The following is a 15,853-nucleotide window of genomic DNA, read 5'->3' on the forward strand; positions in this document are numbered from 1 at the left end:
AGTGTGCACAGTGCTATGTGGCAGGAAGGCCCAAGGTGGAGCATCACACAGCCTTCACAAGTTTAGCTGCTTTGAAGCTTTATCTTTTCCTGACTAAGGAGGCAGGCCCGGGGAGAAGAAACAAGCAATAAAAATGGATATGCTTAAGTCAGGCAAACTTCTCCATTCCCATTTACTTTCTATTCTCAACAACTTTTTTTTTTTTTTTAAATGGGGATTTACAAAGAATGAAGAGGGGATTTAATTTAGTTTTGATATACTTAGCTTTTTATAACAACTCTTGCTTTTAATCATGAGTAATAAATGTTTATGACACAATTATGGGGTATTTATAAAAATTAAATATGATTCTACTAATTTGTTAGGGACAAAGTCAGATTTATTTAGTTGTAGGAATCTAAAGTATCTAAAATCCAATTAACAAGAAAAACATACCAGTTCTACACACACACATTCTCTCCCCCCCCCTCTTTCTTTCTTTCTCCTGGTATTTCAAAACCTTTTATCTTATAATTACAGTATGTAAATATTTTGAGGCTATTTCTGCTAATGATTGCTTTTGTCTGGTTTTGGTCATTGTGTCTTTTTCTTGAGTAATACACCTTTGTGCATTATTCGCTGTTGTTGAAATACAGTTTACGGGAATGGATTCCAGTGTCTTTCCAAAGTTAGGTTTAACCCTTGCTTCTAGGCAGGCACATAGGAGTTAGTGCCAATCTACTCTCATGTTTATTTAAATCATGACTTAAAGATGCGGAGTCCACTTAGGTGACATGAATGTGAGTTGCAGACCTAGGTGAGGATCAATTGGAAATTCCTTCACCAGGGTTCCCGACACAACTGCCAACAATCTACTCCTACAAAGCCACATTCCCTGGGGTAGAGCGAGTGGAACGCATACACACTTAACCTCAAATCTTCTGGGGTCTAAGTCTTGGAGAAGGAGCACTTAATATTTTGACTTAAAACCTCCTCTTGGAGCAGTAAGGTGGCTTATTCACTAAAGGCATCCACTGCCAAGCCTGAGAGCCTAAAGTTGATGCCTGGGGCTCACTTGCAAGGTTGAAGGAGAGAACTGGCTCCTGCACATTGTCCTCTGACCTCCACACACACTGTGGCTCATGTATACACACACAAAACAAAAAAGGAATACATGTAATTTTTTAAAAAGAACCTTCTTTCAAGAAGTATTCAAAACAAAACACCAAAACTCAATGCCTGAAAGTGGTGGCACATGCCTTTAATCCCAGAACTTGGGAAGCTGAGTCAGGTAGATCTCTGAGTTCAAGGCCAGCCTGGTGTAGAGTAAGTTCAGGACAGCCAGCATCACACAAGAGACCCTGTCTCAAAAAAAGCTAAAATCAAAACAACAAAACCCCCAAAACAAACAAACAAACAAAATAAACAGAAGAAACTAGAAGTAGTGAAATTGACTTTTATCTCTGTTTAAATTAATTGTTCAAAGTTTAACCTGGGGTTAAAACCTAACAGATTTAAGAGTGACAGTGTATTTGGAATGCATATGCCTAGGAGATATATATATATATATATATATGTGTGTGTGTGTGTGTGTGTGTGTAAGTAAAATCTTCTATTCAAGGCCGGCTCCTCTTTGAACATGAGCCAGAGCCAGACAGATGCTATTAAAGAGCTTTTCCTTCATCAATTTCTAGATATGTGGAGTGACTTTTCACTGGCAAGGCATAGTATTTCTATAACAGGACAAGGGGAAATGTAGCCTCAATGCTTCACTATTCTTTGAATTCCTTCTTTCTCTTGGATTTTGGTCTAGTAATTCTAATATCTTGCCAGCTATTTCATATTTTTAAGCAGTTTTTTTTTTAAATCATACTGGTGTTTCCATTCATTCCAATGAATATACAGTAAGACATACTGGTGTGCCAGTCTCAGAAATAGATGCTTACATGTCCTAAAAGTATCTACCTAAAATGCAGCTTTGGGCTATCAAACCATCCTTTCCTTGATGGGGGGGGGGGGAGGCGGTGAGGGCTAAAGTTAAGTTTTAAGTTTAAATCACTGTGCTTTAAAGAGATCTATAAAACAAGAATGTCTCTAACCTATAAGTCCCACTTTCCCAAGGAAAGATAATTTTCTGAAATGCTAGGGGCTGTTGTTCATGTAAGATAATAAGCCACATGTTTTCACTTCAGCAAAGAAGGTTGGTTGCCCCAACTGCTCAGCATATGTTTGATCACCATATGTGGGAGGTACATAAGCAGGATGTATGCTTGCCCTGGATTGAACAAAGGCAGGAAGTACACAGCCTGTGAGTTTTGCCTTTATAAGTACCAGACTAACATACTTCAAGGACATCTCTGGGAATCCCAGGTACGGAACTGGCCACTGTCCACCATTCTGGCCAGTATTTAATAAATCTTGCTTCAAATTTGGCTCAAAAATCGTGGTAGAGATCATACTCTCACCCAATGGGATTAACAGGAGGAGGAACACTGAAAGGTATCCTTAAAGACCATGGCTCCTCAAAGCCAAAAGCAGCAGGCAAAGGCTAGCTCACCACTCATCCTTATATCATGCACAGATTTCTTACTCCACACAGAAACCTGGTTTCATTGCCTGAGCCTCAGCCCTCTGCTCTACCATTCAATTTCAACAATAGCAGGTTCACTTACTCTTTGTGTTCTAGTCGAACGATGTCTCCATGTCTGACAAACTCCACTGGGAATGAAGGATCTAGGGGATCTGCCAAAAAGGAACAAATGTGGCTATCAAGTGAATCACTCGCATACTAAGCTCGAGACAACTGCTGGAAACAGTTACAGTGTTGTGTGATGTGTGCTGACAGTACCAAAGGCTTGGGTCTCCAGTCACCTCAGAGGATGAGCAAAGGGCATCCCAGCAGTAGTGCTTGGAGATTCTCAAGGAGTAGGGAATCCTGTCAAGTGAACAGGCAGGATAAAGGAACAGATACAAAAGAACCACACAGAATAAACTGAGCAGCAAAGAGTCTGTGACATAAAGAAGTAGGACAAAGGACAGAGTGAACAAGTGGAGCTAGACCGGTCACTGTGCATGGCTGGCAACATGATCTTTGTCCGACAAGTCCTGAAGCCTCCACTGGAACTTCAGGTGGGAGGCCAAACAGTGAAAATCTCCTTAGTGAGTAATACAGTCTTTACAAAATTACCTCCATGCAATTGCCCAGATCTTTTCAAAATCAAATTTTATCTCTGTTAATAGACTTCCTAAGCATGAGATGAAAACAACAATGAGAGAAAAGGACCCCTTCCTACGCATCTAAAAGTCAAAGCTGGTCATGATCTACAAAGGTAGCGGCATAGAAAAGCAGCTGGCAGCCGTCACAGCAAGGCAGAAGGCACCCTTGTAAAAGTCTGTCACCAATACTGAGATGCCAAGACTCTACAGACAATAAAGGTCAGGAAAGCTAAATTTGCTAATGCAAATTACTGGCTGTGAGATTCACTTATATAGACAGCTGTTGCTATGCTGCCTTATAAACAGGGAAGGAAGTTTGACTTGGTATGGATTAGGGTGAGGGGCTTTACAGCCAACAAGAATACTAAGTAAGATCTTAGACTACCAAGTTTCCAGAAAACCCTTAGCTGCTTAGGTAAAATGCAACTATCTTAGCTTAGAAGCCACAGTGGAAACCAGGCAAGTTCAAATGACTGGAAGTACACCCAGTTTCCCTCAAACTCCATTATGACAGACCACTTACTTTGGCCTATTGTGTCAAAAGTGCAATCAATAGCAACACCACAGACTCTCTCAGGGGGTTAATTTACATTACTGAACATGCAAAAAAAGGCAGCCGGAGAGAAAGCTGTTGTGTGTCTGGTTCTAGCCTAAAGCAGCAATGTGAGGAGATGGCAAGGAAAAATAAAGGGAGTCCCTTTTCCAGATAGGAGCAGCTGGCTACTGCCAGTTCAGGCAGGTGGTATTTGCTGAGCAGTCACAGAAAATGCCTGGGGTTCAGGTATCACCAGTGAGAATGGGCTCAGATAATAATGACCCTACTACAGCTACAACAGAAAGCTGTCCACAGGTTACCTTCCAAGGAAAGGAAAACCACAAAGTACCTCTCACTTAGTCCTAAAACCAGAGAGCCCAGCGTGTGTGTGTGTGTGTGTGTGTGTGTGTGTGTGTGTGTGTGTGTGTGTGCGTGCGCGCGCATATTTGTTTTGTTACAACAAAACATTAGCTAAGCCCAGGAACAGGGCTGGCAGTGGCTTGGATTATCAAGTAACTCAGCCAGCCCAGAGACAAAAAAGGAACGCACTCTATCACATCAGTACAGCAGCTGGGATATGTAGGGTTTGGAAATGAAAGCAACTCCTAGGTAACCTAGGATAGGGCTACCCAGCAGCCTCTGGAGTGGGCTTACATAACCTCTTCCTGGATGAAAACTGAGCCCTGGCTCTGCTCTGTTTCACTCACTGCTCATCCTCTATGCTTTCTGTCTTTGGAACACAGCAGGAGCTCAACAGTGTTCAAAAGGACACCTGAGATCAGAAAAGATGTCAAAGGTGTTCAGGAAGGAGCCCAGTGTCATGAGAAAAGTGAAGGGGACTCAGTGAACAACAGCACAGAATCCCGGTCTCTGCCACATTACCTGAGTTTGTATTATGTTTCTTGATAATCCACAGGTTGTTGTAGTCCTTATGCAAATAGGTGGTAACCTAAGCAGAGGGGGCAAAAGGGGGGCATTACGATCAGCACAGCTGGCCAAGCACAATCCCCAACAAACTGACACCACTTCAACATTTTCCAGGGTCCCCAGCCACCAACTCAGGAGGTCAGATTTCCCAGTGGAGTTCAGAAGAAGCACTCCTGGATGAGATTTTCTCCATTTTTCAGAATTTAGAGGTCCTACTGCTCAAGAACTTTTTATCCCAGTGGAGTTCAGAAGAAGCACTCCTGGATGAGATTTTCTCCATTTTTCAGAATTTAGAGGTCCTACTGCTCAAGAACTTTTTATCTTTCTTTCTTTTTGTATCTTGTCAATAAAATTTCAGCTGTCTTGAAGGAAGACCATTATACTGTGTGTAAACAGTCTCCAGCCAGAAGCAGTAGATTTAGCATATTTATAAGTGATTAAAACAATGCCTGGGGGCTCAGTGGTTAAGAGCACTGGGTGTTCTTCCAGAAAACCTGGGTCCAATTCCCTGCACCCTCAAGGCAGCTCAAAAACTGTCCAGTTCCAGAGGATCCAACACCCTTCCTTACACAGATACACATGCAGACAAAACATCTATGCACATAAAAAGAAGAAAGAAAAAAAAAGCCATGGTCTGGGCTGAGGATACAGCTCAATTGGTAAGGTGCTTGCTGGACAGACATCCTCATATTTGATCCCAGAATGAATGTAAGAAAAGGCTGGTGTTCTCAGAATCCTATTATGGGGAAGAGGAGATAGGACAACACCTGGGCCTTGCTGGACAGCCAGTTTAACTAAACCAGTGAGTCCAAGTTAAGTGAGAGAGACTTTCTCAAAAAGTAAGGTGGAAAGTGATTATGGGAGGCACCTGACGTTGATCTCTGGCCTCTACATACACATGCACATCTGTGTACCAACATCCATGCACATTTACAAAAAAGGCTATTATTTTTTCTTAATATGTGGGTAAATGACACTAAAATGCTCCATAAACATCTTATCCTAGATGTTCATACTGTGTCTAGATTCTTACTCTTAGACCAGTCACTGCATTATAGAGATTCACATGAGTGCACACACAATTTGTAAAACATCAGTTTATGGCTATGGGTTAAAACTCTAAGATAAACTGGGCGGTGGTGGCGCCCACCTTTGATGCCAGTGCTTGGGAAGCGGAGGCAAGTGGATCTCTGAGTTAGAGGCCAGCCTGGTCTAGAGAGTGAGTTCCAGGACAGCCAGGGCTACACAGAGAAACAGTGTCTTGATACTGTACACATGAGAGAATATTAAACACCAGTAAAAACATTGTGGAACATTTTTTTAAGCAGTATGCAAAAAGGCTCATGAGATGCTCCCACTCACAGTGGCTACTGTGCATCACCAAGCACTATTCTGACCACCAGGCAAGTCTCAGCCTGCTCAGTCAGTGTCAGAGTTCAGTGCTGTAGGTGCTATTCCCCCACAATAGTACAAAAGGATAGCCTAGGTTATTTGCTCAAGATGACACAGCTTATGGTTTGCGGAGCAAGGAGAGAACAGACTAAAAATATACATCTTTGCTAGGCATGTAAAAACACAAAGAAACAACAAAAATACATGTATTTCTTCTGAGTTTTTATCACTTCAATTGGACACAACATGACTAATTTACTTGCAAAAATAAGTTAGAACTAGCATTATGGGGAAAAAATCATTCTACATGTACTATGGCTATATTTGAGTTTTGTGTGTTTTTTGGCTCATACTGATGAAACAAAGCTAGATCCAGTCTATCTACCTGAGACTTGTTCACAGATGTCAAGGTCCTGTGGGTCTTGTGCAGAATGCCAAGAAAGCCTCTGGTAAAGAGTGGAGGGGTACCAATTGTGTGTGGGGGGGGGATCATGAGATAGACAGAGGGGAACCTCTGAGCTGAAACCTAACGAAGCTAAGGTCAGCCAAAGGAAGGAAGAGAAAGAGCAAGAAGAATACTGCAGTCAAGAGGAAACAGGTGAATTAATGAGGCTAAGCTAGAAAGTGATAGAAAGGGAATGGCAGGTTCAGTCACAGAGAACAGTTGGGTGTGGCTATAGCCAAGCACACAAAAGCTTACCCACCTGCTGCTGGAGAGCACCAATGCCCTCAGGGTAGAGATGCCTATGGGAGTGCAGGTAGCCAATGGCCATGCGGAGATTCTTCACAGTGATTACAGAGCCGTATGCCAGGTCTGGAGGAAAAGAGGCATCAGACAGATGACAGGCTGCCCCTGCCTTGTGGGTGGGTGGGGCATGGCTGCAAGCCACAAGCCCCAAAGATCCTCTTAGAGGTCAGGGGGCCCAGGCCTGCCTAAAGCTGGAGTCCCTGCTGCCTTCCCACTCCAACAGAAGCAACTCAAGAGAGAGATCCCTCCTGCCGACCACTGCCACTTTCACTTCCGATCCACACTCCCTCAGACTGCTCCTCCACAGCGCTTCTCATTCCTTTCTCTTGCCTTCCTTCTCTAATAACCTGTTTCATTCTCTTCCCAGTTCTCATGCAGTCACTACCACAGCATCAATATCTTACCCCCAAAATGTCTCCTAAGCTCCACTTAACAAGTTTCAGTCCAAAACTCCCTCTCTAAGGACCAACTCCACATTACTGCTCCTCCAAACCACTGCTTTCTCTTGCTTTCCAAGTTCCCATTCCTTTCAGTCTGTGGAGCCCGCTGTGTTCCTGGCACTAGATACAGTAAAAGAGCAAAATGGCAACCCTGCACTCAGGGCCTCCTTTTGCCCTCCCTTGTCTGGTCCTCCTTGGGTATGTTCTTGGCTGTCCCGGATCCTGAGGGATCCTTGGGTACAGCCCTGCAATGACTTCCCAGTGGATGCCCCTACCTTCCTAGACGTGTTATACGTCCTTCCAGCCATGCTTACTCTACAATGCACAGCATTCCTAGCTGCCTGCCTGCTCAGAAACCTCCATGCGGTCTCCAATAGCTTACTCAAGAATCTCAAATCTCATCATCTAGGTCCCTGCCCTCTTTTCTAACTTAAGATTCCAAATTCTGAATATAATAACCCATGCCTTGAGTTTTACCCGGCCCTTAGCTTTGAACCTGCCATCCCTTATTGCCCAATGTGACCTGCACTCTTCAGTACCTACTGACCTCTACTCACCCTTCCAGGTCCAACTCCAAGGCACACCTTTATATGCATGTGTATGGGATCCCTTGAACTGTCTCCTAACTCTGATTCAGCATGTGCTTTGATCCCCAGTACTGTATTCCATCCCTTTTTTCTTTTCCTTTTGGAGACAGGGTCTATGTAGCTCTGCTATCCTGGAACTCTGTAAACCAGCCCGGCCTCAAACTCACAGAGGTAGGCTTGCTTCTGCTGGGATAAAAGGTGTGTGCCACTTTACCTTGTTCTGTATTTCCCTTTATGTATTAAATACACGAATGGACGTCCTTCACATCAGACTGTCTCTGGAGGGTGAATACCTGCTAATTACTACCTGAGAATAAATATATGCATAAGACTATCAGAACACTGTGATAGCCTACAACTGCCCCTAGAGGCCTTGCTCTGGGACCAGATTCTCTTGAGATGGCATTCTTACAGCGCTAGCTTTGAAAGCTACAATGGAGAAGTTATTTTGAGGACTATGGTAACTGACTCTTGAGTATTTGTACTGTAACACTGGGTTTTCTCCAAGTCTGCTATATAGAGGCTAAAAAACCCAAACTTCAGACTTGCTTTTTCCAAGTCAACTCCCAGGGAAAACCCCTCTGTCAAGCACTCACGCTCAGGGATAGAAGCATTGTGAAGGCTGTTCCCTGAAAGCCGGGCTTGAAAGGCAGAACTGAAGAAACCATCACCAGGACCACTGTGGGGAAAGGAGAAGCAGAAGAGAGTCAAGCAAGCTGAGACAGTAGAAACTGCCATTTCCCAGAGACCTTCAGTTGATTTAGAAGGAGACTTGAAAATCTGAAAGGCAGGGTGGTTTCATGAAACAAACATGAATAATGGAATTGGAGAAAATGCAGTCCAATTTCAATTTCATTTCCGCCACTAACTATCTGGGTGACTTGGGCAATATCCCTAACCTTTTTAGCCTTGGTTCTTCATTTATAAATAGGAGATTTTTTAAAAGCCCAATGAACTCACCAATAATGATAGCTAAATGAGATTATGCATAATGCTAAACCCAGTTCTCGGCACTTAGTAGCTATTTGTGAAATGAGATATTGCTGTGGGTGCCTTTCCTGGTTATCAGTATGTCTAGTCCCACTGCAAACCTGGCATCGATCCTCACTAGAGTGAAAGGCCTCGGATGGAGACAGGGGCATTTAGGCTCTTAGGGAACTCTCTGCCTCCTTCAAGGCTGGGTGTTCCGAGCCTTGGAATGTGCAGACGAAAACACAAGGGGGCAGAGGAGAGTTCCTCCCTGGTGGTACCTTTTATTCAGCACCATGATGTGAAGAGCAAAAATGGTCACATAGAGCACCAAAGGCAGCACTATGAGGCACAGGATTCGAGCAGTCAGGTGCTTCCCCACAGTCACCTGCAAACAGACGGCACCACAGGTGGTGGTCACAGGAAACGTCACTGTACGTATAGTATGAGCCACATTGGAAGGGATAATGGGTGAAAAACCCAGGCCTTTCTATATTATTCTCCATCTCACACACTCACTCACTCACTCACACACACACACACACACACACACACACACACACTCAGCATAACATGGGTCACTGTCTGGTGCCCTTCCAGGCACTGTACCCATGACCACTGCAAAGGTGACACTGTTGTTCAACAGTGGCCTCCAGCTCACTGAACTCCCTGAAGTTTCCCAAGGCTCCCTGCACTGACTGTCCCAGCTCCTTGTCACATGGCCAACTGTTGCTGGCCTTAACCTCAAGCCTCAGCTTCCTCACAGGCCTCCCTGGTGCACCTCCCCTCTGCTGCCAAAGCAGGACTATAATATCCCCACCCCAACCCCCCAGGTTCCAGAGGATCATGTTGTAGTCACTAGTACATTCCCAACATTCTGCATTTAGTAAATGCTCTCTCTATATTTTCCGAATGAATAAACCTGTTGGAAATTTGGTAGTTGAGCTCTGGAACCGGCCTAACCCAAGCCAGAGTCATAGATTGCCCTCTTACTACCTCTAATACCTGTAGTGCCTTGGGAAGTTATCTCTCTAGGTTTCACATTTTTCATTTGTAAAATCAGTGAGTGGTAATAACCACCCACTACACAGGATTTTAATGAGATAATGAAAGCAAACCATTTTGTACAGTGCTTGGCACTGAATCAGCCTTTGATTACTAAAGTCATTAAAAAAGGAAGAAAGAGAGGGAGGGAGGGAGGGAAGGAGGGAAGGAAGTAAGAAGGAAAGAAGGAAGAAGGGGAAAAAATATTGTTGACTAGCTTCCAAATATGGAAACCGTGGGTCAGGAAAATTGTGAATTCAGAAGTTTAGAGTCATCTTACTCATTTGACCTAAGCTCTTAAGCCCTTGTGAATTTAGAGCTCAGCTGGACAGAATCCTCTGGCTGGGTGATTTAAAAGAAATTAAGGGAGGTAGGGGGAGGCAACAATAAGAGGCTTGCAAGGCAGTGACTCCATTTACTCTCTTATACCGCTCCAGCCCCTCAGTCAGACCCACTCCCGGATATCCTGGTGTCTACAAAGGAAAGAAAGCTTTGCCTGTCCAGTCTGGTCATGGCCCAATACACAGAGCATAGCACACAGCCACTTCCTCCACCCACAGCAGAAGCAGAGAAAGGCCAATGGGAAGAGCACTGTGGAACAAAGACACTCACAAGGACTTGAGTTCTCACCAGAGAAAGACTGAGGTCTCCAAACAGGTGCCAAAGGTCTGAGATGGTGTTCAGTCCCACTTGCAGGATGATAAAGAGGCCAACAAACTTGACCCCTAAAGCACCAGCGAGACTAATGCCAGTCAGGCTCAGCCAGAACCACCAGGGGGCAGAGAAAGGCCTGGAAATCAATAAGATATAGTTCAGTCTAGAACCAAATGGGAAATCAAGAGCAGCAGCAGGACAGTACCCAGACAGCTATGCTGTACCCTAAGCCTCCAGGGTTCTAAACCACAGGGAACCAAGGCAGGGATCCAAGCAGGCTGTGCTCTGTGAAAGCCCTCAAACTACGGGCAAGTTGGTATGAAACAAAGTAGCATGTTGTTCTGGGGAGGCTCCATGATGTTCCTGGCTAGGCATAGGGCATCTTACACAGAAACTTACTCTTCACTAGTGACAAGTCAGGTAGACATAAAAGGAAAATCCCAGAAAAGTTCTCTGGACTCAAGCCAGACTTATCCTTTGTGTCACCTCTGAGCCTGCCAAAGCCAGCATTTATTAACTGTTCGTTACATGTCAGGCACCGTTCCAGGTGTTGAATCCTATCATTCTAATCCTCATCAAACCCCTTAAGCTAGAGCTCATTATCCTCTGTTTACACATAAGGAACTGAAGCACAGATAGGCCAAGCAATGTAGCTAGCAAGTGCTGGAGGGCAGTTCAAGCCAGACAATCAGCTATAACATTGATGCTCGTTATCGGTGTTGTCCTAGCAGCACCGAATACACTACAGCTGATTTTCTAATGATCTGGCATTTCCCCTGCCAGAATGACTATGCCTTAAAGGCAACATCTTTGTTCCTCTGCCTCTCTCTTCTGGTATGGTACCTGGCATGGTACCTGGCACATGTCATGTATTCAAGAAATGGGAGGTAGGTACAGCTCGCTGATGGGGCTTGCCAAATATATAAAGCCCTGGGCTCAATCTTTGATACCACTACTTTTTCCTTAAAAACAGGGTTGGGGGGGGGCTAAGATGGAAATGGATGTGGAAGAAGCAGAAGATAATCCAAACCCAGAGTAGGCTGGTAGTCACTATCTGGGGAGGGGTGGACTAGCATTATATGGGTAAAACACATTGCTTTTGGGGACAGCCTAGGATATACCAGCTCTTTTGAACTGTGAACACCGTGTTTGAATACATGGAATGACCTACTCTATTCCCTTGGAGGTAGGAGAAGGATCCAGAAAAATAGAAGAATTCTGGAAGTAGACCAAAATCCAGATAAGCTTTAGAACTGACTGATTTGTATGGAAAATCCATCATTAGGTCAGATTGGATGCAAGCCTTGAGGCTGGGAGACTAGCACCTCTGAGGCAGCATCTACACTGGTGTCTCCCCTCCAGGATGGAGGACGTGAAGGATGACATGTCCCACAGCTCCTTGAAGCCGCAATGGTGCTGAGGGACAGTTCATAAGGCATAGTGAGGAGGCAGCATCAGGACTCCTCCATAACACCTACAAGCCCCTCCCCAGTTGCATACTGACTAAATATTAACACGCTTGGCAATTAACAATTTCTCATTTTGTAAAAAGCAAAACTAAAAACATTTATCAGAGGAAACATTTAGACATTATCTTAAAAGACAAATGGAAAGTATGCTCCTCTTAAACTAAGCTTGAATGCAAGCCTTGTAAGCACCCACCCGGCCCTGCCCCAATCAAACTCCTGGGCTGCCATGGTTCCTGCCTCTGGCCCACCCTACCCGAGATGGTATCTCTGACCTGTCAGCGCAGGAGTTGTACTTGACCATGCTCAGCATGGCAGCCATGATGAAGAACATCAGGATGGGGTCAAGGAGGATGTACTGGGACAGAGTGAGGCATCCTGTGTCTGAAAAACAGGGGCTTGCTGCTCAGAATGTGGAGTGAAGAGAGAGATCTCTGAAAACCAAGCACACTAACAGCAGGAAACAGTCACTCTCTCTGCACTGCAAGTAAGCATCAGGCAATCATGACTCGACGGCCATTGATTTCCACAGGATTATCAGCATCAAGGATTCAGCTTGGGGCACAGCACAGCCCAGTGACAAGAAGCAGTACCAATGCTACCTGTAGGTCCTGTGTCCCAGAGGCTCATGTCACCCACTCAGAGCAGCCCTGAAGCCACTTCCTCATTTCTACCATAAAAAGAATCCACATGCTGATACAGTTGAAAATTACAAAGGTAAAGGAGTTTTATTTTATATGACACTTTTATTGACAGCTGACTCCCTACATAGGTACCAGACCAATTAAAAAAAAATGCTTAAGTTATATCATATTCCCGCTTAAGCCCTCTAATGTCGTCTCATCTCACTTAGGCTAAAAATTTCTCAGGACAGTTCCCAAATCCTATATGGCCTCCATATCTGTCTAAACTCAACCCTAACATTCTTCAACATTCTCTACCCACTACACCCTCACTGTGCCAGCCTCTTCTTGTTACTCAACTATATTAAGCACTGTACGAGGATTACTATATAGGCTCTTCTCTCTGCCTTAATAGTCTTCCCTCGGAACTCTGGGAGCTGATCCTGTTTCACTCAGGCTTCTGCTAGACACTATCTTTCTGGGGAGCTCTTTCTTGCTTACCCTATCTAAAAGAGTATTGATCCCCACTCTGCTTTGTGTCTAACCTGGCACTAATTGCTTCAGATGCTCTATTACAAGGTTTGCCACTATACCTAATGACCTGAGTGTGATCCCTTGGACCTACTTGGTGGAAGGAGAAGATCAATTCCCATAAGTCATCCTCTGACTCCCACAGGTGTGCCATGAAAAGTGTGCACGTGCCTTCCCCATCACACACAAAGTAATAAATTTAAATATTAAAAGAAAAGTAGCATGCTTTATCACATGTTAACAATGTACTGGCCTATTTGTCTGCCCTTCTATAGGGTATACTCTTTGAGGATAGCATCTCATCACTGTATTTTCTGAGGCCTCAAAAGGTGGCCAGGTATAGGGTAGGTGCCTAGGAAACAGGTATCAAATGGAAAAATGAAAAAAATGACTGACTATGAATAACTACATAAAAAATACATACAAGGAAAAACCCACTAGTTCACACAGGGACTCCTATAACCTTGTCATATATCCATGAAACAGAGCTACACACCTGTCTGAATAGCCCCTAATACACTCACCTATATTGGTCTGGACTTATTTACATATAAAGCACACAAGGCCATGGATTCACTTTAAGAAGAATACAGTTAGAACCAGGACTACTTCTGCAGTTAGCCCTTGTTTACCAGGTGAGGATCCAGAGAAAATACTTAAGTTCTATTGTTATTTTCTGCTTCACTGCTATTTCTGGGCATCTGCCTTTTCATAAGTTGTAATAAATTTAGGGGATGAAAACTAATAACAATGTTAACCTAAGAGAAACAAAATTAACCCAATAAACATAGACACATACAAACATGCAAATGTATGTAACTTAAAGAAAACTGATGTTGAGGATTACCCATGCCCCAAAGAAGACTATAAAAGGGACTGGCTCATTGGAAAAACACTTGCCATGCAAGCATGAAGACTGGAGGTTGGATCCCCAGAACCCATGTAAAAGCTGGGCAGGCATGGCAGCCACATGTAATCCCAGCACACAGGAGGTAGAGATGGATCCTCAGGGAAAGGTGGTTAACAAGACTCACTGGAATTGGTAAGTTCTGGTTCTGCCTCAGTAAAGTAGAAAGCAATTGAGGAAGACAACAATCAACTTCATGCTTCAAACACACACACACCACAAACATCCACACATGTGCAAATATACACACACTCATGAACACCCCCTGACACACATTGTCTCACAGATGTAATTATACACTTACGTGTTACTAGTAACGATAAATTTTACCCAATCCTAGTTAATTAAGAATTAGTAGGACAGTGGTGGTGCAGGGCTTTAATCCCATCACTCAGGAGGCAGAGGCAGGAAGATCTCTAAAGAGTTCCAGGCCAGGCTAGTTCACAGAGCAAGTACCAGAACATCCAGAGCAACATGGAGAAACCCTCTCTCAAAAACCAGAAAACAGAACACTACCACCTGACTGCACAGATGTGACACTTGAATGTACTGATTTCCAACCACCCACATGGTGTGACAGCCCATTTCCCAAGACACACAGGTTAAGACAACTTACCAAAGGTGAGAAGGGCGGCGGTGAGCAGTGCCGCTGGGAAGGACTTGGACAGATCCAGTACTGTGAGGTAGGCAAAGGGGATCAGCCAGGAACCCAGGAAAGCACAGAACTATGGAAGAAGACAGAAGCTGTCAAATAATCAGCTGACCTGGTATACCAGTGCCTAAGACCAAGAACCTAACAGAAGAGGCGTGGTGTGGGTGATTTGAAATTGCATGGAGTACGCAGGGGAGTGTCATAGGAAAGAACCACATAAAGCTGTGGGTATGCCCCTCGGAACCTTGGCACGTGTCCTGGCATGAAATTAATTACAGGAAGAGGCATGGCTGCCCATCATAGCCAGCTGTCTCCTGTCTCAGCCTACCATCATTGCAATGGGAAAAGTCAGAGCTCCTACCTCACAGGCTCAGGCTGAGGAGTACATGAATTCAAGGCTTACTAACACGCAAAATACTTCACCAACATGAGTGTCTAGCATAAAAGCTATGGGTATAATTGGGCAGACCTCTTTAAGGCATCTTAATATTTTTGAGACTTCTACTGATATTCTTGTAATGTTTCCCTGGTTCTTTGCTTTGGGGATACCAGAAACCACTCTTAATCTACAGAGTGCATTTTGATTTGGGAAAAATGACTGATTGACACTTCAATAGGTGGAGGATTTGCGGGTTTGATTCTTCTATTTCCTTTGTCTGCCCATCAGCAGTGACCAGACAAGGCCAGGGTAATGGGAAAAACTTCCCTTTGGGCCATCACTTATATAAACAGGAAGTAATTGACCTAGTGTGAAGAGAATGCATGAAACTACTTCTCCTTTCCAACTTCCACAGCAAGTCTATGGTAAGTATTGTGCATACTCTGTGGTGTTCAAGGGTTATTAGGAAGAAGAGAATTTCTTGAGAGATCTGGGTGTGGTGGCATAAGCCTTTGATGCTAACACTCCAGAGGCAGAAGCAGACAGATCTCTGTAAGTTTGAGGCCAGCCTGGTCTAAAAAAATAAAAGAAAAAGAAACAAACAAACAAAAATGTTACTTAGAAGTGTGAACTTAGAGGCAGGGCACCCTTTGTTTAATGTGGCATACAGGATTGTAGAGACCATCTACAGCGATTAGCCTCAGGAAACACACAGTCACCTAATTTAACTTGTGAGAGTAAAGTGCTTGGAGAACTCAGGCTGGAGGCCAGCTTCCACAGGTCTCATTAGGTCACTCCCAGGGA

The 15,853-nt window shown here is 44.1% G+C and overlaps 1 protein-coding gene across 1 annotated transcript in view; it reads right to left on the reverse strand.

The window, feature by feature from the left end:
* Pomt2 (protein O-mannosyltransferase 2) overlaps positions 1-15,853 on the reverse strand; it is a 44,673-nt gene that overhangs the window by 16,635 nt on the left and 12,185 nt on the right. Inside the window, exons 4-11 of the mRNA XM_051196105.1 lie at positions 14,635-14,743; positions 12,233-12,341; positions 10,468-10,627; positions 9,075-9,181; positions 8,421-8,503; positions 6,754-6,863; positions 4,613-4,679; positions 2,652-2,721 (exon numbers count right to left, since the gene is read on the reverse strand). Coding sequence (XP_051052062.1) covers positions 2,652-2,721; positions 4,613-4,679; positions 6,754-6,863; positions 8,421-8,503; positions 9,075-9,181; positions 10,468-10,627; positions 12,233-12,341; positions 14,635-14,743 — 815 coding nt within the window. The remainder of the gene's footprint in view (positions 1-2,651; positions 2,722-4,612; positions 4,680-6,753; positions 6,864-8,420; positions 8,504-9,074; positions 9,182-10,467; positions 10,628-12,232; positions 12,342-14,634; positions 14,744-15,853) is intronic.

Source organism: Phodopus roborovskii, unplaced genomic scaffold (genome assembly GCF_943737965.1).
Source record: "Phodopus roborovskii unplaced genomic scaffold, PHOROB, whole genome shotgun sequence".
Lineage (NCBI taxonomy): Eukaryota > Metazoa > Chordata > Mammalia > Rodentia > Cricetidae > Phodopus > Phodopus roborovskii.